This window comes from Mastomys coucha, unplaced genomic scaffold, assembly GCF_008632895.1.
Source record: "Mastomys coucha isolate ucsf_1 unplaced genomic scaffold, UCSF_Mcou_1 pScaffold18, whole genome shotgun sequence".
NCBI lineage: Eukaryota > Metazoa > Chordata > Mammalia > Rodentia > Muridae > Mastomys > Mastomys coucha.
In genome coordinates, this window is record NW_022196900.1 from 77123480 (window position 1) to 77146191 (window position 22712).

General features: G+C 49.5%; 2 protein-coding genes across 2 annotated transcripts; one reads left to right on the top strand and one right to left on the bottom strand.

Moving 5' to 3' along the window:
- Positions 1 to 8421: 8421 nt before the first annotated feature.
- Positions 8422 to 10121, top strand: Guca2a (guanylate cyclase activator 2A). The gene is made up of 3 exons (XM_031376890.1): positions 8422 to 8529; positions 9268 to 9472; positions 9877 to 10121. Exons 1-3 carry the CDS (start codon positions 8455 to 8457, stop codon positions 9939 to 9941), a joined length of 345 nt encoding a protein of 114 aa, XP_031232750.1. The 5' UTR covers positions 8422 to 8454; the 3' UTR covers positions 9942 to 10121.
- An 8394-nt stretch (positions 10122 to 18515) lies between these two features.
- On the bottom strand, positions 18516 to 20737 carry Guca2b (guanylate cyclase activator 2B). The gene is made up of 3 exons (XM_031376891.1): positions 20573 to 20737; positions 19449 to 19635; positions 18516 to 18763 (listed from the first exon to the last, which is right to left on the bottom strand). Exons 1-3 carry the CDS (start codon positions 20645 to 20647, stop codon positions 18702 to 18704), a joined length of 324 nt encoding a protein of 107 aa, XP_031232751.1. The 5' UTR covers positions 20648 to 20737; the 3' UTR covers positions 18516 to 18701.
- Between the last annotated feature and the right edge of the window lie 1975 nt (positions 20738 to 22712).

The following is a 22712-nucleotide window of genomic DNA, read 5'->3' on the forward strand; positions in this document are numbered from 1 at the left end:
CCTCAATCAGAAGGACCAGGCAAGATGAGATGGCTGCCTGCAGAGGAAAAGCTTGGGAAAATGAGGTTCCCAGTAGTTTACTCAAGTCTCTGTTTTCTAGACACCAAAATGGCTGCTCCACGACTAGGGTTGCTCCGCAGCAGTGTGCACTTTAAATGATTGGGTGTTGGAGTATTGCAGTCTCTGAAACAGCATGGCTTGATGAGTTTACAGATTATGTGAAGCTAACTTCCCATTTGACAATTAGTTACTGATTTGCAGTGATCAATATAGTTATGAATGTTTAAACTGACCAAGAATGGCACTTGAGGCCAAACTCACCACTCTTCTGTGATTCCCTGTTCACCAGGGGCTCAGCAAACCTGAGTGGCTGGGCAGGGAGGGCTACCAGTGGGTGCAGAGTCCCTCTAGTGGCCATTTCTGTTTTATTTGACAACACACAGCAAGTTCTCTTGGACTTAAATTGACTGGAGACTTTGGGGTAAAGACTAACAAACATACATACACAGATGGGGCGCTCTGTCCAGGAGAAGAGTCCGACTGGCATTTGTGGCTGTGTTTGAAATGTAAATGTACTCCTGTGTGTTCCTGTAAATATTTAATATGTGTCTCAGACGTCCTTTGAAATGGGAGGGGATCGATCTTGGGATAATTTCAAATGGAATAGAGTATTTTGATATGTTCATTGAAAGGGTGATGTGTACATACTTATATTGTATATATGTGGTGACATGCATTGGCTTTTGTGCAGAAACAACCTGCTCTCTGTGCTGCTGTTGGACAGTCAGTGTTTTAATGTTTCTACAGTTTTCCTATTGCACGATTTCATATTCTGCCAATGGTGAGTGGCACCCATTCTTTGTAACCGTTTAGTGCTGTAAAGAAATATTCCAAGTGTCATTAGGATTGTCGCTGCCAGAACTGATATGCATGGATGGCACTTAAAATAAATATATTATGACAACTGTATTTGCAGCCTGACGGTCTGTGTTGTTTGCTTTAGTTGAGGAAGCCATCTTGAAGCCAGTGGCCAGGCCATGGAGCCCTTGGAGACCCAGGCATTGCCACCTTAGCACTGAACTTAAAGCTGTTTAATCTCTGCACCTCACTTCCTGAGCAGACACTTGGGCAAGCCCTCCTGAGAGAAAGTCAGAAGAGGAAGCCATAGTTCCAGCCTTTAATGCATACACTCTTGCCTGGGATGAGCAGCAGGCAGGACCTGACCAGGGAGGCCATCCTGGAAGTTTCCCTGGTGAGAAGCAGTGGCTTAGGAAGGCCTCTTCAGAGAAGGCATTGCAGGTCATCCTCCAGAGGGCCTGAGGCCAGCGCTCATCTCCCTGACACTGCTGCTCCACGCTCTGGCTCAGACTGGATTGGGGCAGTGGACAGGCAAGAAACATGGAAACCTGCACAAGAAGCGCTTGCCCCAGTGGGGAGAGACAGGGCTATGGAGAGGTAGCTTGGTAGCTAGGAGCAGGGTCCATTCTTCTGGAGGACCCTAGTTCCTTTCCCAGGACACAACACCTGGAGCTCCAGCTCTACTCATGCGCACACTTTTTTTTTTTTGTTTTTCAAGACAAGGTTTCTCTGTTTAGCCTTGTCTGTCCTGGAACTCACTCTGTAGGTCAGGCTGGCCTTGAATTCAGAAGTCTGCCTGCCTCTGCCTCCCAGGTGCTGGGACTAAAGGCGTGTGCCACCACCGCCGGGCCAGACACATAATTTTTAAATAATAAATGTCATTAATTTCATGTAAAGCAAAGGCTGCATGGAATGCCTATGATCACCAGGGGGCAGCCCTGCCTGCTTTGTGCCTCTCCTTTCTGGAAGGGTTCGTTTAACTCTGAGCTATACCACCCCTTTGCACACCCCAGAGCTTAGCGCGGAAGAGGCACCTTCCCTTGATGTCTGTGTCCCCTTTCCTTGTATGGTAGCACTACTGGCTGGAGATGCCTGACCCCTTGCTGTTCTCAGCCTACACATCATGTGGGGTCACTCCACGGCTGCCTTGGCTGGACCCTAATGAAGCTCATCCCCCACTCCCCTTCACCCCAAAGGTTAGAGGGAACTTCCCACACATACACACACACACACACACACACACCAGCTGACATTCTTCCTGCAGGTGTGGCTCTGACAGGCACACCTTGCCCTCTCCAGCCTTGCCTATGAGCCTGAGCAGTCCTGGATGGTGTCCCATGTGTGACTCTGTCAACTGCATTATGATTATTGCCACCATTTGCCAGCTCCCTGCCCGTACTTGACAGCCATTATCTGCCTAAGCACTCCCAGCTACCTCATGGGGTCAGTGTCCTTATCTGCTTTTTACTGCCAGGGATTGCCACTCTGAGGGGTGAAGTGTTAGCTCAAAGGTCACTGCCTGTGAGTGGGAAGATGGCCCAGATCTGCTGCTTTCTGAAGTCTGTGCTTCCCATAGAGGCTGATTTCCTTTCACAGCAGTCCCAGGAAGGAGCCTTCGACTTCCCTCTCCCCAGCCCACCTACCCTAGATCCTGCCCATGCCCCTATCTCCCTATCGTGCTATGTCACCTCTTTGCTCTTAGCTCCCTCCACCCCAAAGGTTAGAGGGAACTTCCTATCTCAGACAAGTTAATGATAGATATCAAAGGGCATTTCTCAGCTTCCCTTCCAATGCCTGAGTGATGCTCAGGATGCAGGAATGGTCCTATCTCTGTGGGGAAGGAGGAGGTGAAGGGAGAGTGAGACAGACAGACAGGCAGAGACAGCGTAATGGTTAGGTAGTTGTCACTGTGCAGTCTGAGTAGCGATGACTGGTTTCTTGTTGCATTTATGTGTGTGTTTATTTTGTGTGTATATGTAGGCACAGATGTGGATGTATGTTAATTATGAGTATACATACTTGTGGAGGCCCCAGGTTGAGTTCCGGTCAATGAAGCAGGTTCTCAGTCAAAACTAGAGTTCACTAGTAATGGCTAGTTTCGCTAGGCAGCTTACCTTGGAGAACCAATCTCCCATCTTCATAGGCTTCCAACCCACCCACCCAGCTTTGATGTGTTCTGGGAATCCAAGCACAAGTTCTTAGGGTTGCTCAGAGGACCGGAAATAGGACAGGTCTTGTGGGGTGGGGGTGGCGTGGGGGTACACTTAATTTAGGAGCATCATCTTTAGTTACATACCCAGGGGTTGTCGCAGTTGGGCCCCGTAAGTCTCCTCTAGGTAATTTTTCTCCTCACATGCCTGGGTTGACCCCCTTGCTTCTCTCCCAGGTAGTGTTGTTTTGGGCTAAATGGCAGATGCGTACCTTTGCCTGCTCATACTTGTATCCTAACAGAAACTGATCCCTTGTCGTTTAAACCAGTGGCTAGGAAAGATCTCAGCAGACCACAAGGGACCAGCACAACTGATGCTTAAGGGAAGAGTGCAGGCTTTGGAGTCCAGTGCCTGGATTCTTTGTGGACCAGACACTGCCTTCCCTGAACCTCAGTCAGAACCTCCTTTTCATCAGAACAAAATACCTTACCTCAGAGTGGTGTTGAGAAGCTGACAAGTGCATGGCAGCTATGCACTGTACTGAGATCCAAAGGAGCTTCTCCCCTTCCCTCCCTCCCTCTGCTCTGACCAGGTTGCCACAAACAGCTGATTCCCCTCCCCCACACACTCCCCTTATGCCTGCTGAGACAGAGGCCTTAGTGAGCATACCACCTAGCTTAGTCCTCTGCTGTAATGTTCCTGTGCACAGTGGCTCTGCCAAGGTCTCCTAAACCGCTTCTCACTGTCATCAGACAAATGCCCAAGCTTGGTACTATTGGAGCCCTGCTGTGCTTTAGCCCAAACCAGCTCTCCTCCCACCACTGTGTCCCAGGTCTGCATCTGTCAGTCAAAGACCACTTCAAATGCCACTTCCACCAGCATGGCCTGGCCTCAGGGACCTGAGCTCCAGGCTTTATTCCCAGCATGTCCCACAAGGAGTCCAGTGAAAATCCATCCATGTCCTGTCTCAATTTGAGCTCCTCTGTAGGGTGTGTGTGTGCGTGCACATGTGGGCCTCCAGGAGGAGGAATAGGAGGCAGCTGCTGTGTGTGAATGGGAACAGATGGCAAATGGGTACCCATCATCTCATCCTGGCCAGCCACAGAGGGATGACTTGACTGGGCAAACAAGCACACACCCTCTCCACTCCCCAGCTGCCCCCAGAAGCATCAAGGGAAAGCACCCACCTGCCTGGGGCCCCCGGGGAAGGGAAACTGGACTGGGGCTCTGGCCAGGGCCTCCAAGCACCATCAGCTGCCACTTCCTCTGTGATACGAGCACTTTGATCATTCATTTTCTCCTCTGCAGTGTGGGCATCGCTGACTCTTGGTAGGCCATTTCTCTTTTTTCCCTCAAAGGGGAAGTTTGTGTGGTGCCAGGATCAGTATAGAAGGCACCGAGGAAGTTAGTTCCTCATTGTACCCACTGGAAGGCCAGCTTTTTCTTTGGCATTTCAGAAAAGTGGATTCGGTTCTGGAATTTATAGCTATATGACCAGAGTTGTCACCAAATCCACCTGGCAGAAAATGTGAAAAATTATGCCTTCCCCTGGGCTGAAGGTGCTCAAAGCTTGTGTTTACACGTGTGCCGTGTTGGCCCTGTGCCTTCTGCAGTGCACAGTCAATATGACCGTACCCAGCAGCCATGTGCGTACATGTCCTCAGAAGTCAAAGTTTCTTAACCCCAGTGAGTTCCAGCTCGACACCCCCACCCTTTAAAATGGGATCATACAGTGTGTGTGTATGTGTGTATACTCATTGCCAAAGCTATTAGGTTCACAGACAGTGGAATTGTCAGGCAGTTATGGCTTCCTGGGTTCCCATGGCAACCAGAGATTGTTGCAACCTTCGAAGCACATTTACAAGCTTCACAGGTTAGACTAAAATGCAGACCACACCTCTCAAGGTCACACGGACCAGGCTTAGTGTCTCCAAGCTCTTTCTGGGCCTTGTTCCCTGTTTAGGCCCGTGGGCTTACAGACCGGAGGCCTGTTGGAGGATTTAAGTTTGTAGGAGACCTGACCTTCATGGGTACTTGGGAATCAAATGAGGTCACCCAGACTCAGCCCTTAAACCAAATCTGTTGGCCAAAAGGAATAGTATCAGTCTCTTTGAGAAGCCCAGGGTACCCCAGCATCAAGTAGTAATCCCCAACTTCCAGCACTGAAGTTATGACCAACCATGTTGGGCATAGTGTCAGCTGATATCCATAGCTGCAGAGCACTCTGCCCGGGGCTTGGCCCAGCCAATTGCAGAGTTGTCTGCCACAGTTATTAACTGCTGTGCTTGGGACAAGCCCTGCCACTTTCTGTATTTCCATAGTGTGCCCTTCCCCCCCCCCCCCCCCCCCCCCCCCCCCCCCCGCCGAGTTCAGGTCTTGTTTAAGCATTATGCTGGCAGCCTCTCGAAGGCCGTGGAGCTCATGGGAAGGCTTCCAGAACACAAAGAAATAGAAATGGTCTTAACCTTAACTCCGGGCTTCAGGGGCCCCTGGAAGTTGCTAGAAAACATTGAGATCTGTGGTGGAGCTGTTCTTTTCACCTGTCACCAGCACAGAAGCTGACACTTAAGGTCACGTGACTCAAATCTGGGGGCTGTCTAGCTCTGGATAGAGCCTGAGCTCTGGCATCCCCTCCTGCTCTGGTGTAGTGATTTGAGATCCTGGTTGAACGAGGTACTCATCGGGGGCTGACCTTGAATGCCAGCCAGGCAGCCTGGCTTCCCCTCTGAGGTTTGGGACAGTGGCTGATTGTCCCTAGATGGTGCTGTGGCTTGGAAGGTCACGGAAGTGCACGGGCTTGCCAGAAGAGGTGGTCCTTAAGTATGGGAAACCTGAACAGTCTCAGAGTCGTCAAGTGATGAGATGAGATAGGGTATGCTGGAAGCTGAGGACAAGGCTTGGGCTTCAAGGAGTACAACTAAGGTCCAATTTCTAGCAGTTTTAATGCAAGCTGATGAGGTCATAAAGAGGCAGGGGATTAAAGTCCAAGCTGGCCCCAGGTTAGACAGGCACCGTAGTGGGAAAGGGGAGGCGAGTAAGTTCCTACTTGCCAGAGCAGAGTTGTGGGGGCTGGGTGTTGGCTGGGGCCAGAGCCAAAGGGATAGGACCTAACAGCAAGTTCCTCTTTCCCACAGTCTGGAACTGTATCATCCTGAAGGTCAGATGGAACAGCTCCTGGGCAAAGGAGACAGCAGGAATGGAAACCCTTTTCCCTTCCCTCAGTCACAGCCACACCTGAGGAGGGAAGACAAGAGACACCTGGAGTCAGGAAAAAAAAAAAGGGTTCCCCTAGTCCAGTCCCACCCTAAAGCCAAATCAAATCCCAGCACAGCCTTAGGCTCCCACGTCATCCCAGACCTAACCCAAATCATAAACCCAGCCCCACCCCATCCATCTCCAACTTCATTGTAAACTTTCCTCAATTGCAACCCCACAAGGAATGCAAACCCAGCCCAGCAGCCTCCACACTCACTAGTCTCCACCTCAAGCTCTATTCTAACCAGCATCCACTTCCAAACCCAACCCTAACCTGCTCCATGCCCGAAGCCAACTCGGACTAACAGGAACTACCATTCCCAGATGCTACATCAAACTCCCCCTAAACCAGCCCCTGACCCGGCAGCTGCTGGCCCTCATATTTGCCCAGCTCCCCTCTGTCACACCAGTGCACCCCTGGAGAGTCTCCCCTGCTCCTTCTGCCTCACACCAGCCCTCGCTACATCAGTGAGTTAATCTCCAACCCAGCACATGGGTACCCCACAACTATGAATTCAGGAGCTCAGCACCCTTGCTAGGCCCTCTCAACAGGCCAATGTGAAGCATGTGGACTGTACATGTAGTGTCTGCTGGCACACAGACACACACACCTCCACACTGTTTCCTGAAAAACACATGCACCTCCTCACATATATGCACAAACAGACAGCTTCAGGGTGTGTACACATACACACACACACTCTAGTGTGAGCACACATCCCCAGCACATAAGCACATAGACTCCTTAGTGTACACGTGAATTTAACCAAGCACATGCACATGGTGTGTAGATACTCTGGCATATGTAGGCACACAATACTTCAGTGCATACACAAAGCTCTTTGTACACATGCCTTTCCGAATACCTATATGTGCCATTAAATACACACCTCATATGGACTCACGAGCATCTCTGTATATATACATACCCCTTTAGAGTACACACCTCATGCAATCTGCATCTCAGTGCCTGCAGGCATTTGCATAGGACCCCACAGTGGGGGTTGGGGGGCTAGACAATAGAAGTCCAGTCTAGAACAGCAAGGCAAGTGTTTCCTGACCTTACCCCAGGGTTAGGTACTTTCTAGTTTCTTCTTACAAGGGTCCTCTCCAGCCCCTTCTTTAGTACTGTTCTCACATCCGCGGATGCCGTCCCTCACCCTGGTTGCTGGGAATGCAGGCAGTGTGGTGAAGCAGCGGGAAGAAAAGGATGTTCCGGGACAGCTTTCTCTAAGGTCCTGGGGCTTATACACCCTAGGTCCTGCAGTGAATATACAACTTGCTCCAGTCCTAGCAAGGGTCAGATTAAAGGGACCTAGATCCACATGGGTCATCTCAGCCACTGAGGTCAGGGCAGGACAAGGGGCCATAAGGACCGACTGCTCTGACTGGGCTAGACAGGTAGCCATCAGAAGAGACAGTGGGGACCAGGAGCCGCTGCTGCTGTTCATACAGTACCTTTGTCATCAAGGGCTTCCTATGTGCCAGAAACTTCATGGAAGGAACACTTAGGTCCTCATAGACTCCTTGGCACGAAGGCATCTGCCAACCAGGGAGGTATTCACATTGGTCTGCACAGAGAACCTGACAGGGCAACGAGACTTGGAGTGGAAGCCACATCGAAAACAGGCCGCTGGTGGGGTTTGAGTGCATGCCTTGAGAATGGCAAAGTTGAATCACAGAGACCAAGGCTGGACTTGTCTGGGTCTTGTGTTCCCACTCTCTGCTCCCTCTGGGCTTACTTGCTCTTCCCCTCCCCCTGAACATTCCAGGCTCAGCTCACTTCTTGCTCCTCCTAACGGCCTTCTGTGGATGGATGGGAGATGCCTCTTCTGTGCTCCCCACTCCCCATGCTAATGGCCCTGTCTCTGTTGTCACTGTTGTCACAGTCACCTTGCTGGGCCTCTTTTTTCAAGGGAAGGGCTAGGTTTACTCCTGGTCGGGAGTAAATCCAAGACCCAGCCCAGCTATGGGTCAAAGTAGGGCCCAGGGAGGGGCCAGTGCTCTGCCAGGCTCTGTTGATCCCTTATCTCCCAGGCTTCACTGGCCTTATCTGATGGGGTTCAACAGGCAGCCGATGAGGCTGACAAGGCTCCAGGGTTACTAAGTAACCCCAACCTCTTTAAAAGCCCCACTGTTTACCCCAGACACCAGTACTGGCCCGTTCTCTGCACTGCATACTACTGCTACCATGAATGCCTGTGTGATCGCTGTGCTGTGCCTCCTGGGTGCCTTGGCTGTCCTGGTAGAAGGGGTCACTGTGCAGGTATGGCCCCATCCCTACTTGGTCTAGCCCCATCCTTAGAATCCTGAAACAGGGGATGGGCGGCTTCTGGGACCCCCGAGACCTGCCAGCCATGCATATTTTCCCTTCAAACATGGAGGAGGAAACTGCTCAGAGAGATGGCAAGAAATACCAACTGGGAAAGACAGCAATAGCAGTGCCTTCAGTCTGGCTGCTCCAGTGTCCCACTGTGACCCAGCAGGCCGGGGGAGGTGGGGTTGGTGGCATTTCACAGAACAGAAACATGAGCTTCACTAAGGTCCCCAAACAGCCAAAGCTGGTGGCTGAAAGGGAGGTGGCTGGGCTCAAATCTAGGCATCCATTGCACCCGTGGAGACCTAGATGGTCAGGCATCAGACATAAGCTGGGTTGTCAGTAAGCAGGGATTGTGCTCTCTCAGGGATGCCCCTGGGTTCCTTTTATTGCCTCCAGTAGGCTAGAGTCTGGAGGTGGAAGCCCTCAGGCAGGAACAGATAGCCTGGGCTAGCATGACCACAGAGAAGGATGCCAGTCCATCCTCATGTGACACCCACTGCATCCCTGGCTCTTAAGAGCAGCTCCCCCGTTCATCATGTGATAATATGCAGTACTTACGGCCTCTAGCAAACCCAGGGAGACAGAGGTCTGACCACAGGTTGTTCTATAGATTGTCTCAAGCAAGCCACCCAGGCTAGGGCCACCTGCATGCTCTGCCACCCATGCTCTGGCTGCCTCTTTCAGGATGGAGACCTCTCCTTTCCTCTGGAGGCAGTGAAACAACTTAAGGATCTCCGCGAGGTACAGGAGCCCAGACTGGTGAGTCGCAAGAAGTTTCCTCCCAGGCTTCTTCAGCCTGAGGCACAGCTATGTAGCCACTCTGCATTTCCAGAAGCACTGAAGCCGGTCTGTGAGAAACCCAACGCTGAGGAGATTCTGCAGAGGCTGGGTAAGGGGGCCTCTTGGAGAGTGTGGCTGGGACATCCTCTGATTGGTTGGGGCTTGAGGAGGAGATGTGCTCGGATTGGCTAGTTCTGAGGGGTACTGGTTGAATGAAGCCTCTTAGAAAGGCCTTCATTCAGAAGCATGGTTTGTTAAAAGGAGTTCTGAATCCCATCTTCAGGTCATACATAACTCCATCCCTCGTCTGGTAAGAAGCTGCACTCCGATTGGCTGGCTTCAATAATTCATATGCCCCATTTGAGGCAGAAAGTCCAGAGGGTCAGAGGAGATCAGCCCACTGGGATTATACTGGTGGCTGGTGACAGATAGCAAAACTCCAGCTGAAGAGAGGCAGGGGATATGAGGAAAGGGTGGCTGTCTCTCACCAAGACTTCCTTCTTTCTTGACCAGAGGCCATTGCTCAGGACCCAAACACATGTGAGATCTGTGCCTACGCTGCCTGCACGGGATGTTAGAGTGGCGTCGCTTGCCTTTCAGCCCATGTGGGAGCCCCTCTACCTTCTAGAAGCAGCGGGTCTAACAAGCTCATACCCCTGGCCACTGTGGGGAGGAGGCTGAGGAGACAACTACCTGGAGAAGCCTTGCCTGAGGGCTATGTTAACCCTCAGCCAATAAACCAAACTTCAGAACTTTGAGCGGTGCTTTCGTTTCTTCCCTCGCTGTCCAGTCTAGCGCTCCCTCGGTGTGGTAAACACCCAACCACTCTCAGAACCATGGGGTTTAGTGTCCAAAGTAAAAGGTTCTACTTCCTTGCCAACTTCCCCCACCCTTGAGACGACCACCACCACACACAGATACAGGGACCCACCAGAGAGGGCAGAGTTTCAGCTTTTCTCACATTTGTCCTAGGGTCACTAAGCTGCCCCGCTTAAGCTACAGGAATTTGTAGGAGGACAAGAATTTGTCTGAGCTGGTTTGGGTGCCCCATACTCACGGGCCTTTGACCCACCACTCAGGATCTGGCTCCCTCAGACCAGTGGTGCTGTCTTCTGCTCTTTCTATGATCCTATTCCAAGCAGCCACTCCAGTCCTGTCCTCTGCACCGGCTGCCTTTGTTGCATGCCTAGTTAGGTTACCAACCCAGGCGCCATGGCCACTCTCCCCATGGCCTTTCCTGATTTCCCCCGAGAAGATTCTGTGTGTCCTGTGGTCACCCAGATTTCTTGTATAGCTCTAGGCACCCTGTTGATACCTTCTGTGCAGGAAGAAGTTGTTCCAACCCCGCTCAGGGTTAGGTCAATCCCCCCAGTCCCCTCCACCCTCATGATGCCTGCTCAAAGAGCAATAGTGTGAGAGGAAAAGCCAGGACTCTAGGCTCCAGCCCCTGGTCTTCCACATCCTATGTGATATTAGGAAAACCATTCCCGTCTCTGTGCCTTAATTTCCTCCTCTATAACAATATCTAGCTCTGTACCACCATGAATGATACATCCCAGTTCAGGCCTAATATAAACATAGAGGAATTCTTTAAATGGTTTTTAAAGAAAAGGAAGAAAGTCAAGGGTCAGGCTGGAGATGACCATATCCAACCCAGGAGTGAGGCCAGTCAGCAAGGATGGGGGGGGGCAGAGAAAGAGGAGGCTGCTGGGGTCTGTGCTGGGGGAGTGGGTGAGGGGGAATTGCCACAACAAGGGTGTGGTGGTGTGCAGACAGGCTTCCTGTGGTCTGGACAAAATTCTTTTGGCTAGGGCTTTGTAAAGAAGGAGGACCTCTTCATTCTTCTGGGATCTGCACTGGAATAGGTGGACTTCAAAACCAATATGATGTATGCAATAAGAGAAAATTCCAGAAGGTAGGGATGGCAGGAACACAGAGGTGTCAGGGTAGTCCAGTCCGCACAGTGTGGAGCTTGGGAAGCAGACAGGACTGGGCCTCAGCCTGACTCTTAGGAGCCTTGCCCCTCCCTCTGAGGCTTGACTTGTCAGAAAAGGGGCATGGTACACAGCTTCCCCCCCAGGGTTGCTGGGAGATTTGATGAACTGGGTGGTGGACGGAGTCATTTAGTGCTTCAGCGCTGGAGCCAGATTCATTGAGTGTGACTTTTGATGGCAAGACTCAGTTTCTGTGTCTGCAAGACGGAGATTAGAAGAACTGCTTTGATCAGGCACGATGCCACTTGTGATCCCAGGACATGGGTCCTGGAGGCTACAGGACTAGGAATTTAAAGTCTTCCTCAGCTCCTAGCCTGAAACTCCACCTCACAAACAAACCCACAAGAGAAGAAAAGTCTACTTTGTTACACTGAGTGAAGGTTGCACAAAGTAATACTAAAGAGTTCTTTTTAATTTAAGATTTGTTTTAATTTTAATGTATGTACACGCATACACGCTTGGTGCCCTTGGAGGCCAGAGGAGAGTGTGAACCCCCTAGAGCTGGAGTTATGGATGGTCGTGAGGCACTGCATGGTGCTTGGACTGAACCTGGGTTCTTTGCAGGAGCAACAAGTGTTCTTAACTGTGGGCCATCTCTCCAGCCCCCTGAAAAAGTTCTCAAAGCTTCACGACCCCTGAGGCAGTCAGAAGTAAGAAGGAAAGCTGAAAGCTGTCTCAGCATAGAAAACGGAAGTGCACATGCCGACTCTGGCGGACATCGCAGTGGGCACCGCAGCGAGCGGTGGCTCAGCAGCTAGCACAGAACAATAAGGGCATGCGGGAAACTTGCCTACCTGACATCACACTCAGGGGATGAAGGAAAGAACAAACTATGTCCAAGTTTTGTAGAAGGAAATAATAAAAGCTGAGGCAGAAATAGAAGAAATCAAGACAGAAAAACTAAAAGGTGGACTGATGGTCTTTTCTGGCTTCCAGAAGGCACTGCACACATGTGGTGTACAGACAAACATGCAGACAAAACACCCATACATATAAAATGATCAAAATAAGAAATAAATAATAAAAATGTAATAATAAAGTACATAAGGTCAGAGTAGCAAGAGGGGCATCTTGTTCTTGATCTAGATGTATATATGTATGTATTTTATTTATTTTTTTATATGTGTGAATGTCTGCATGTGTTTACATACACTGTGTGAGTGCGGTGTACTTTTCTTTGACATGGTGCTAGAAGTTCTAGCCACAACAATTAAACAAGAAAAAAAAAGCACCCAACTCAGACAGTAAGAAATATAATTATCTCTGTTTGCTGATGACACAGTCTTAAATATACAACTCCAAGGAGCTTACTCAAAAACCTCATTATAACTAGTAGACAACCCAGGGAGCATCAAGATACAGAATTAATACTCAAAAGTCTCTGCACTAACAATAAGCTCCTCAGAACACAAAATCAAAGAAATTCCTCTCACAATAAGGACAATAACAATAAAGGCAACTATGGAACAATTAAGATAGGAAGCGAAGAACTATATACTAAGAAAATTATTAATGAGAAAAAATGAATGTTCATTTGTTCATGAATTAGAAAAACAATATTAGAATTCCATAGTACCCAATGTAGTCTGTAGAGTCATGCCACTCTTATCCAAGTTTCAAAGATTTTTTTTATAGAAATAGAAAAAAAAATCTTAAAGTTCATATGAATTTACACAAGACCTGAATACCCAGGCTGTCCCAGAAGTAATTACATAGATGACCTTGAATTTAGGATCGTCCTGCCGGGATTATAGGTGTGAGCTTCCGTGCCTAGTTTCTGTGACACTGTGTGTCAAATCCAGAGCCTTGTGGGGTGAGCTAGCCATATCCCAGTCCTAGCCAAATCAACCTTAAACAGGATGAATGAAACTCATCACACTTAGAGATTACGTGGGAAATGTGGCCCATAGTTTTGGGCATTCAAACACTTGGTCCCAGTTGGTAACACTGTTTGGGAAGACTTAGGAGGTGTGGCCTTGTTGGAGGAAGTATGTCACTGGGGGAGTGTTGTGGATGGGCCTGGTGCTATTTGTATTTTGATGTTAATTTCGCTTTCCTGGGAGGGGCTGCGAACCAGGAGTGAGTCACTGTACTCAGGTGACTTCTTGTAAACCATTTCCTAATGAATAAAGGGGCCAATCAATGAGCAAGTAGGGGGGACTTCCGGGTTGGAGAGGGAAAGAGAGGGAGCAGGAGGGAGAGAGGGTTCTTTTGGACGGGGATAGTGTAAGGACAAGAAGTAATTAGTAGTGTCTCCTGGTTTCAATGGTGGATCTGTCAGGATTCACCACTGGAGGTTTAGATTTAATAAGGCTTACAAGGTTAGGATTTTAGTTGTTGTGCCCAGCAATTGAGCTACCATTGTTTCTGAAGTAAGTTTGTGTTGAGTTTTCTTTCACACGGAGGTTCATCTGGGTTCAAGATGGGCGGTAAAGCATAGGTTTGCCTGAAGTGCACCACAAAGGTCGTGGGGGTTTTGAGGCATGGGACAGGAGTGGTAGTGACCTGCCAGGAGGAATGTAGCGAGCTGGGTGGAGAGATTTTAGATCTCTGAGTCAGAGAGTCTCCATGAGATAAGAACTGGCTAGTGAGACCACCGGGGCAGAGAGTAGCTGGGTGTAGCTTGGGAACTTGCTGTTCTTTTTTAATATTTCCCACAAGGGAGGGTTTTGAGAGCTTATGTCCTTGTCTTACAGTTTCCCTTCTTTGGTTATAGTGAAGGATGTGAGTTCTTAGCATCCTGCTGCAGTGCCACACCTCTCATCTTCTGCCTCTCTTCCCTATCATTGAACTCTTACCACTTGGGAACCTTAAACTGAAAAACTTTCTTCCATTAGAATCTTTGGTCATGATATTTTGTCACAGCGAGAGAAATGTAACTAATAGGCATTCTATCTTCTCTCAACGTCTACTACAAAGCTGTTGTTGTCAAAACAGAATGGTAATGACAAGATGCAGAGGGGGGAAGTCACAGAAACCAAAGGAACACGTACTACCAGGGGAAGAAGGCATCATTAGTTTGCTGAGCTATGAGCCCTGCGAACTACTGGTGCAATAGTGGCATTGGATGTCAAGGGAACAACTAACCACTCTCAGATTGGATTTAAGGCCTACTCCACAAGAGACAATTCATTCCTGTTAACTGGGCCCCAAACCCCATAGCTGACTAGGTCATAGGCCACAGGAGAACAATCTCATGCTATTTTTCTGCCAAATAGAAATGGTAATAAACTACCCCTGAAGTTCTTACATACCCATATGGTTCTTTATACCTATAGGTAAGTGACTCTCTCTCCTTCATCAGAGAAACTTATTTTATTTCTCAGTAGATAATGATTAATACAGAGACCTACAACCAGTCACTGTACCAAGAAGTAGAGAATATAGAGCACTCTAAATAAGACATCTTTATCAGATTTGCCATGCCAAGGCCTACGGATCATCACAGAAGAGGGGATAAAGGGGGTCTGGTGAGATGGCTCAGTGGGTAAGAGCACTGACTGCTCTTCTGAAGGTTGTGAGTTCAAATCCCAACAACCACATGGTGGCTCACAACCACCTGTAATGAAATCTGACACCTTCTTCTGGTGGTCTGAAGAAAGCTACAGTGTACTCATTTATAATAATAAATAAATCTTTAAAAAAAGAGAGAGAGAAGAGGGGATAAAGTTTGTAGGATATCTGCAGCAAAAACAATATTTGCCTAACAAGACAGAACAGTTACACACATAAACTCACAACATCTGGGACCGCATGCACAAGACCTGCACCAGATCAAGCCAGCCAAATTCTCAGCATGGATTCTGGAGGGGCTCATAGAGTCCCACCCTAGCTGAGGATCTGCTGGCAGCTATGGCTGCTGGGGACAGGAGAGTCGATTTCTTTGGGGATGCTGTCCCTGAGAGCTTGCAGTAGATTACCTATAGTCAGTGCAAACAAGCAGTAGTAAATGGATCCAGTGGGTACTAAACCAAAAACCAAACTAGAGAGAGATCACAAGAAGTTGGTCAGGAAGTATGGTCAGGGATAGAGGGGGATTGGAGGAGAGGGAACGGAGATGGATTGGAGCCAAATACATTGTAAGCATGTGTGGATATTAAATAAAATATTTAAAAAAGAATAAATGGAACAGACCAAAGAGCCCAGAAGTAAATTCATAGCTGGTCTTTAACAAAAGCATCCAAATCATGCACACAACAAGGAAATGATAGATTCTTCAGTAAATGGTACTGGGTAACTATATGTAGAAGAATGAAACTAAACTCTTACCACACACACACACACACACACACACACACACACACACACACACACGCAGATCAGCTCTAAATGGAGTAAAGACTGAAACATAAGCCTAATGTGTACTGGAAGAGAAGATAGAGGACTTTTCTTGTTAATGTTCTCGGCCATGAGCCCCCAAAGCAAAAGCAGACAGACAGAAGGACACCAGACTCAAAAGCTCCAGATAGCTTAGGAAATAGTCAAGAGAGTAAAGAGGTAAGTGGCAGAGAGAATGTGTGACTTGTGCATCTCGTGAGGGATTAGCACCCAAACAGAAGAAATTCCACAGTCCAGAAATAAAAAGATGAAATTGTAAAATGAGGGAGGTCCCAGGAGACATTTCCCAGATGATACACAAAAATTACACATGTGAAGATGCTCAGGGCCACAAGTCATGGGGAAGGATGTTTGTTAATGCCCCAGTGCATCACTTCACACTTTTTTTTTTTTTTTTGAGACAGGGTTTCTCTGTGTAGCTCTGGCTGTCCTGGAACTCACTCTGTAGACCAGGCTGGCCTCGAACTCAGAAATCCACCTGCCTCTGCCTCCCAAGTGCTGGGACTAAAGGTGTGCATCACCACTGACCATCACTTTACACTTCTAAGAATGGGGGCATTTAAAAACATGGGATAACATGGGGGATGGAGAGATGGCTCAGTGGTTAAGAGCACTGGCTGCTCTTGCAGAAGACCTGGGTTTGGTTCCCAGCACCACATGGCAACTCACAAGCATTGTTAACTCAAGTTCCAGGGACATGACTCCCTTTTCTGACCTCCAAGGTCACCAGGCATGCACATGGTACACAGACATATATGCAGTCAAAACACTCATACATTATAAAATAAACATATCTACAAAGAAATACAGGATAATGATAGTGTTAGAAAGGATGTGGAGCAAAGGTGAGTGATATTAATGTAGCTGGGCTGAAGATGTGGCTCAGTTGATAGAATTCTCAGCTAGCATGCATGAAGTCCTTGGCTCAGTAGTCAACACTGCATAAACTGGCCATGATGGTAGATGGCTATAATCCCAATTCCAGGAAAGTAGAGGCAGGAGGATCAGAAAATCATGGATGTAATGAGTTGGAGGATAACCTGGGGTATATGAGACCCTATCTTAAAAATAGGCAAATGACTATCTATGGGGACAGTAGTATAGAGTGCCCCCTCCCCCCAATTAATGAGACCTGCCATTGACTCAGTAGTTCCACTTCTGGGTATGTAGCCCAAAGACACAAAATCCATACACTATAAAACCATCTGCATTGCCATGTTTAGCAATGTTTTCAACAGCCAAGATCTGAGATATAGAAAACATGCCACATATGCAGTGGAATACTGCTTAACCCCAAAGAGAAGGGAATCCTGTCACCTGTGATAAAGTTGGCACATGAGTATGTTGCACTGGTAAAATCAGCTGGGAACAAGAAGACAAATACTACACAGCCTCACTTAGAATTGGAATCTAAAACAGATGCAACTGAGTCGGGCAGAGAGAAGAGTGGCTGCCAGGGACTGCGGAGGAGGGAGAAGGGAGAGGAGGAGAAGGAGGAGGAGGAGGAGGAGGAGGAGGAGGAGGAGGAGGAGGAGGAAGTGAGGAAAGGAGATAAGGGTGTGACTGTTGTGGAGTAACTGACTACTTCCTGAAGGAGAAAGATAAGAGCGCAGGAATGCAGGGTATATGTTACATTTCTTATTGTACTGTGTGTGTGTGTGTGTGTGTTTGCAGCAGTGCAGGCTCCAGGTGACTCTCCACTGGCAGTTCCCTGAATGGATGAGGACACACAGTCCCTGAAAAGGATAATGCACATAGATGACGTTTGGGCTCAAGTCAGATTTGAGAGGTGGCATGGTGGCACACAGAAGTATAAGAGACACAATCAGGCTCCCCCGTTCCCCTGGCAGAGACCTGAGACAGATGCTAGGGAATGACAAGGAGGAGCAGGTGGGTCTGTCAGCTGTCTGTGTACTCAACCGGCCCTTTGCACCCAGCCTTCCTTCCTTCCGGTGCCCAGGTCAAAGACCAAGTAGCAAACCTGCCCCCGTGGGAAACCCCATACCGGGAATTTCCAGGACAAATCCTGACTGGAGTAAAGGCCTCAGCCCTGAGTTCCACCTTTCATGGCTCAGGCCACAACAGAGCAGCAGTCACAGCCTTGTGTTCTGTAAGTATGCTTGCCTGGGAGGAGATGCCATCTGGTAGTATTCTACATTAATCTAACAGGGGGTGGGTTCCCATCGCTCAGGAGAGATGGATGGTGGTCACAATGAATCTTGCCTTTGGCATCATCATCCACAGCCAAGGATATGTGGACACATTGAAAGAGTGGCCAGAGAATGGGCTATATTATCTGGAAAGACATTGCCTGGCCATTCTGCCCAGCCTGTGACTCTGTAGGGACATTCTTTATAAATAAAGGACCTGGCTCTTGCTGTGTTACTCATGTCTTCGGACTGTTGAAGACTCTGAATTATCTTGCCAAGGATTTAGAAATTTGCATGTATCTCAAACACAAAATGGACACTCTGTAAAGGGGAGAATGTCACCAGGCTGTGGAGAACAAAGTCTCCTGACTGTTACTGGACTGGTTGATGGCATTCCATCCCAAACATACCCTTACCTATTCCCTACTGTTCTCTGTCAAGAGTTCTAGTCCCGGAGCTGGAAAGCCTTGGGTTACCCCAGGGGAGAAGGTTTGCAGAGTCTGGGCTACCCTAGGCTCCCTCACCTGGGATGTGGGCGCCATGAGTCAGTTCCTTGGGCTTGGAAATGTGGGTAGGAACTTCTCAGCTTGGCCTTTCTTTGCTTCTCATCCAGCTTCTCAAGATGCCCCACCCACAGCGCAGAAATGAGCACACAGACACTTGGCTTTGTGGATAGCATCTTTAATCAGGTGCAGCTGCCTGGGGGCCGAATATGGCAGCTTTGCATCCATAGTGTCTTGCTATGGATCCATTTATGCTGGGAGGATGGCGATTACTTCAATGGTGCCTAAGTATGGACAGGCTGGGGTATGGGGGAGGTGTCCGGAGTGGGCTTCAGACACCCAGAGTCATTTCATCAGCAGCCCGTACAGGCAACATTTATACATAGCTCGCATTCGTCGGTGGTAGCGATGGTCCCTGTGTAGGAAGAAGGCAGATTAGTTGAAATTGGACCCTGGGGTTCAGTGGTCATGGATGCTGTCATCCAGTTTGCAGAGAGGAGCTCCTAGGGAGAGAACCTGGTGTGTTCCATATTGAAATTTCTGCTCTGGACTCAGAGTGAGGGGACCAGGGCCTAGATTCTTCTCTCAGGTATTTCCCCACCTCCCTCGTCTGAGGTTTCATATCTGCTACATGGGCCGATCAACCTGACTTGACTGTTGTAGGAAAGGTCCTGGACAAGAGGGATGGATCAGGACCTACCCAGAGCAGGAACACAAATGCTTGCAGATGGCAGCAGCGTGTATCCAGCTCTTCTCCACCCTTCCCATTTCAGCTTAGCTGTCACCTCCCAGGGAGCCATTCCAAGCTTGATCGCATCAGATATATCAGATGCGTGTGTCTCCTGGAATCACGTCTGTCTCTTCCCAGAGTCCCTCCCTGCCAACTTGTGAGGTCTTTGAGGAACTTCTCAGAACTGTGGAGTTCTTTGTTATTTGAATCAATGTGCCCAGACTAGGGCAGATCTGGGGTGGGCAGGGGCTGTGACCCTCCAAGTCCCCGTCCACAGCCACTGGGTTGCTTAACAGAAACAGCTGAGGGTGGAGAGGTAGGGGAGGGTGCAGAGAGAGGAGCAGGAAGATCTGAGGGTGGATATCCTTACTCAAAGCCTTGAAGGTGCTGGCAGCTTCCTGGGAGGCACAAACAGGCTGGAGGTCCAGGGGCAAGGCTGGGTTGTGGCACACAGCAGGGAGGAGGCCACTTTTCCACAGCTGGGGGTTGGACATCTGCTTCTCCTCCAACTCATTCAGCTTCTTCACTGATTCTAGCTGGACTTGGAAGCCATGGTACTAGGGAGAAGGGAGGGGTGAAAGGTCATCAGGCCCTGGTTAGGAGCAGGCAGTGCCATGAGACTGGGCTCATCAAGGTCCCGTGAGTCTTCCAGAATATTCTCTGTGCTCACAGAGTCCAAGCCACAGTGGAAAAGCAGCCTGTGAGTGGAACGTTGCATTGAGATCTGCCACCAACAGCATAGAAGAAGTCTTCTGTTTTAGGATGCTCACAAATGGCTCTGGAGCTCTGTAGGCCATCATATGGGCATCAGACACGGGAAGACCCTTGTGTATTCAAATTCTATCTTCGTCTCTTTCCAGTCTGACCTGACCTTCCCCCATGGAAGCCTGACACCAGACAGGGCAGCGAACAGGTCATCTCTCTGCACTGGCCTGTGAAGTTCTCTCTATTGAGACTGATTCTCTCAACCCCTCCCCTCACTTTTATTCTTCTCCTGGAAACCCTGCCTGATAAGGATGCTAGACTGTAGTCACACAGGTTTTGGGGGACCAGAAGCATCCTGCCACAGGACAGCCAGGGCTGATTCCATGCCCCACCCATCCAATACTATCAGGGAGGGCGCTGAAGTCCATGTTCCCTTTGTCTGGCCTTTGCTCTGCCTAGAGCATGTTCACCTGGGCCTGGCACCATTTATCCTTCACTGAGCACAAAGGTTTCCTACCAGGGAATCCATTCAGTGACTTGCCCATGTCGCTGAGCACAGGGAAGGGAACCACAGAGATTCCCTCTGGGCTCCTCTGGGGTCCCTTCCACATTGTGGCTGTGCTGACTTCCAAGGGGAGCAGAGCGGACTAAGCCTGCTGCTCTCATGACATCTATCACTATCGATGTTGACACTCCTGCAGCCCCAACCCAGCAGGTGTCTCAGTCTAGACTGGCTGCTGGGCTGAGCCCAGGTCCTCCAGATCAAAGGCAGTCTGGCCAGGGTCTCACCTTGATGTAGACACCCTGTGCACTCTGCAGGAGCAGCAGCAGGACAACAGCAGCCCACAGTTGGCTTCCTGACATGGCCCCGATTCCCAGCTCACACCGCTAAATTCCTGCTTCCTCTGCGGTCCACCTGTCTGCCACCTGCCTCTGGGACAGCAGCCCCTTATAGGCCAGGGTCCAGAGCTCTGGTCACTTATTAACTGTCTGACTGGGGTGGGGTTGACAGAGGCCTGGCTCTTTGACAGATTCTGACTTGGTTCCCAGGAAGGGGTGGGGGTGACGATGATGATGGAGAATCCAGAGCCTGTGGGAACATGGTCTGTCAAAGGCCTGGCATGAATAGGGCTCTGTGGGAAGACCTTGGACCAGTTCACTTTCCACTATCTCCTCCACACCTAGGAGGAGGGGAAGGTGATGAATCAGGAAAGTGATACCAGGCAAAGTGATTTGCCTTAGGCCAACTTGACTCTTCCCTCCTGTCTCTAGCTTAGGTCAGCTCATGGTTCTTTGAGATGCAGGCAGATGGCTCAGAGCAAGGTGGGCACATACAGTTGACTTCAGGGTTTTCCAGTATTAACTTCTCTCATGTCCAGCATCCTGTGCTGACTCCAGAACTGTGGAAAGACCAGCCTTGTAACCAGCCCTTGCCCAGCCCTATGCCTGTCCTTTCCCATCTGTACCCAAGTACAAGTGAGTGTAACCCTATCAACTGTGTATCTTAGCAGCCAGCAGATCAACATGGTGTGGAAAAAAGAGCTCAGATCTTGCAGAAGACGACAAGGAAGGGTTCAGTGCCAGCACTGGGGCAGCTGCTGTGTGAGCCTGGGGTGTCACATCAAGGTTTTCTTTTACTCTCTGGTCACACAAGTCTATTAGAAGCCACCCACAAAGGTAGCTGTGGATAAGATGGCCTCCAGCCCCTTGGATTACCTTCATTCTCTGGGTGACTCATCTGTAACAGGTCCCTTAATCTCACAGTGCACCTCCCCAGTGGGTGAAGGTTGGGTTAGGGAGAAGAGGATCAAGTCTCTGATGGGGTTATCACCATGGCCAGGTCCAGCTACTTTGAACAGTGGTTCTGCCCAGGGCTCAGCTGGCCCTGGTACAGACTGACACGTGGCAGATATCCCAGCATGAGCCTGAGCTGAAACCGCTACAGCTGACCTGGGTGCCTACAGTCACTCAGCTTGGTGGTTAATTGAATGTTGTGATGTGCTCCTTCAGGCCAGTCCTGCTCCTGCATGTATGACTTCATCTTCCCAGAACACCTAGTCTCCACGATTGCTTATCTTACATTGAAATAGATAAAAGGCTCCGGTGAACTTTGGAGTTTCTTATGTCTTGTTTTGAATCCAGACTTCGGCCTTTATTCTTTGGAGTCTTTGGAGTCTCACACTCTCTTCTCTCTAAGATGCTAACAACCAGCAGATAACAGTAGCTCACATGTTTGATCATGAGTAATGCAAGGTATGACTAGGCACCCTGCCTGGGCTCCCCTGGGGAGTAGAAGGGACAGGCTGGCATTCTGTCTAGAACCCCTATCTGTGCTCAGCCTGTGTGGCTATAGAAAAAGAGGCTCCAGGGAGGCAGGGAGGGAGGAAGGCAGGGAGGCAGGGAGGCAGGGAGGCAGGGAGGCAGGGAGGCAGGGAGGCAGGGAGGCAGGGAGGCAGGGAGGCAGGGAGGCAGGGAGGCAGGGAGGCAGGGAGGCAGGGAAGGAGACGTGGACCTGGGCCCAGATTCCAGCAGCTACCCATCATGCAACCTTCCTTACCCTCCACAAGTCTGTTTCCTCACCACTGAAGTCAGTAACACAATTAGTAACCTTACAGTGTTTGTGGGAACCAACAGCTCTTGTCCCAGGAAACCATTGTCTGTCCCTGTCCCCAGATAGATCACTTCTGCAGCACATGCCCAGGGGATGGGTTCACCACCTGCTTTTCTCCACAGAATCTTCCCAGACAAGCCCAGTTTCTGAACCTGGGGTGGGAACAGATTTGACTCCCAGCCTTTTAGGCTGGACTCTGCCATTCCATCCGGAGTACTGGATCTCCTCAGCCATATCACCTCAGATGAGTGATACACCTTCTGAGGTTTTAGCTTCCGATTTGTAGAAAAATGACACGTTCTCCAGTGTTTGAAATTG

Excerpts from the sequence above, each read along its gene's own strand:
- Guca2a (XM_031376890.1), top strand. The coding sequence starts at position 8,455 with ATGAATGCCTGTGTGATCGCTGTGCTGTGCCTCCTGGGTGCCTTGGCT. Across the intron at positions 8,530-9,267 it reads TAGAAGGGGTCACTGTGCAG|GATGGAGACCTCTCCTTTCC; the intron begins GTATGGCCCCAT and ends TGCCTCTTTCAG. Across the intron at positions 9,473-9,876 it reads GGAGATTCTGCAGAGGCTGG|AGGCCATTGCTCAGGACCCA; the intron begins GTAAGGGGGCCT and ends TTTCTTGACCAG.
- Guca2b (XM_031376891.1), bottom strand. The coding sequence starts at position 20,647 with ATGTCAGGAAGCCAACTGTGGGCTGCTGTTGTCCTGCTGCTGCTCCTG. Across the intron at positions 19,636-20,572 it reads CACAGGGTGTCTACATCAAG|TACCATGGCTTCCAAGTCCA; the intron begins GTGAGACCCTGG and ends CCTTCTCCCTAG. Across the intron at positions 18,764-19,448 it reads CAGCACCTTCAAGGCTTTGA|GGACCATCGCTACCACCGAC; the intron begins GTAAGGATATCC and ends CTTCCTACACAG.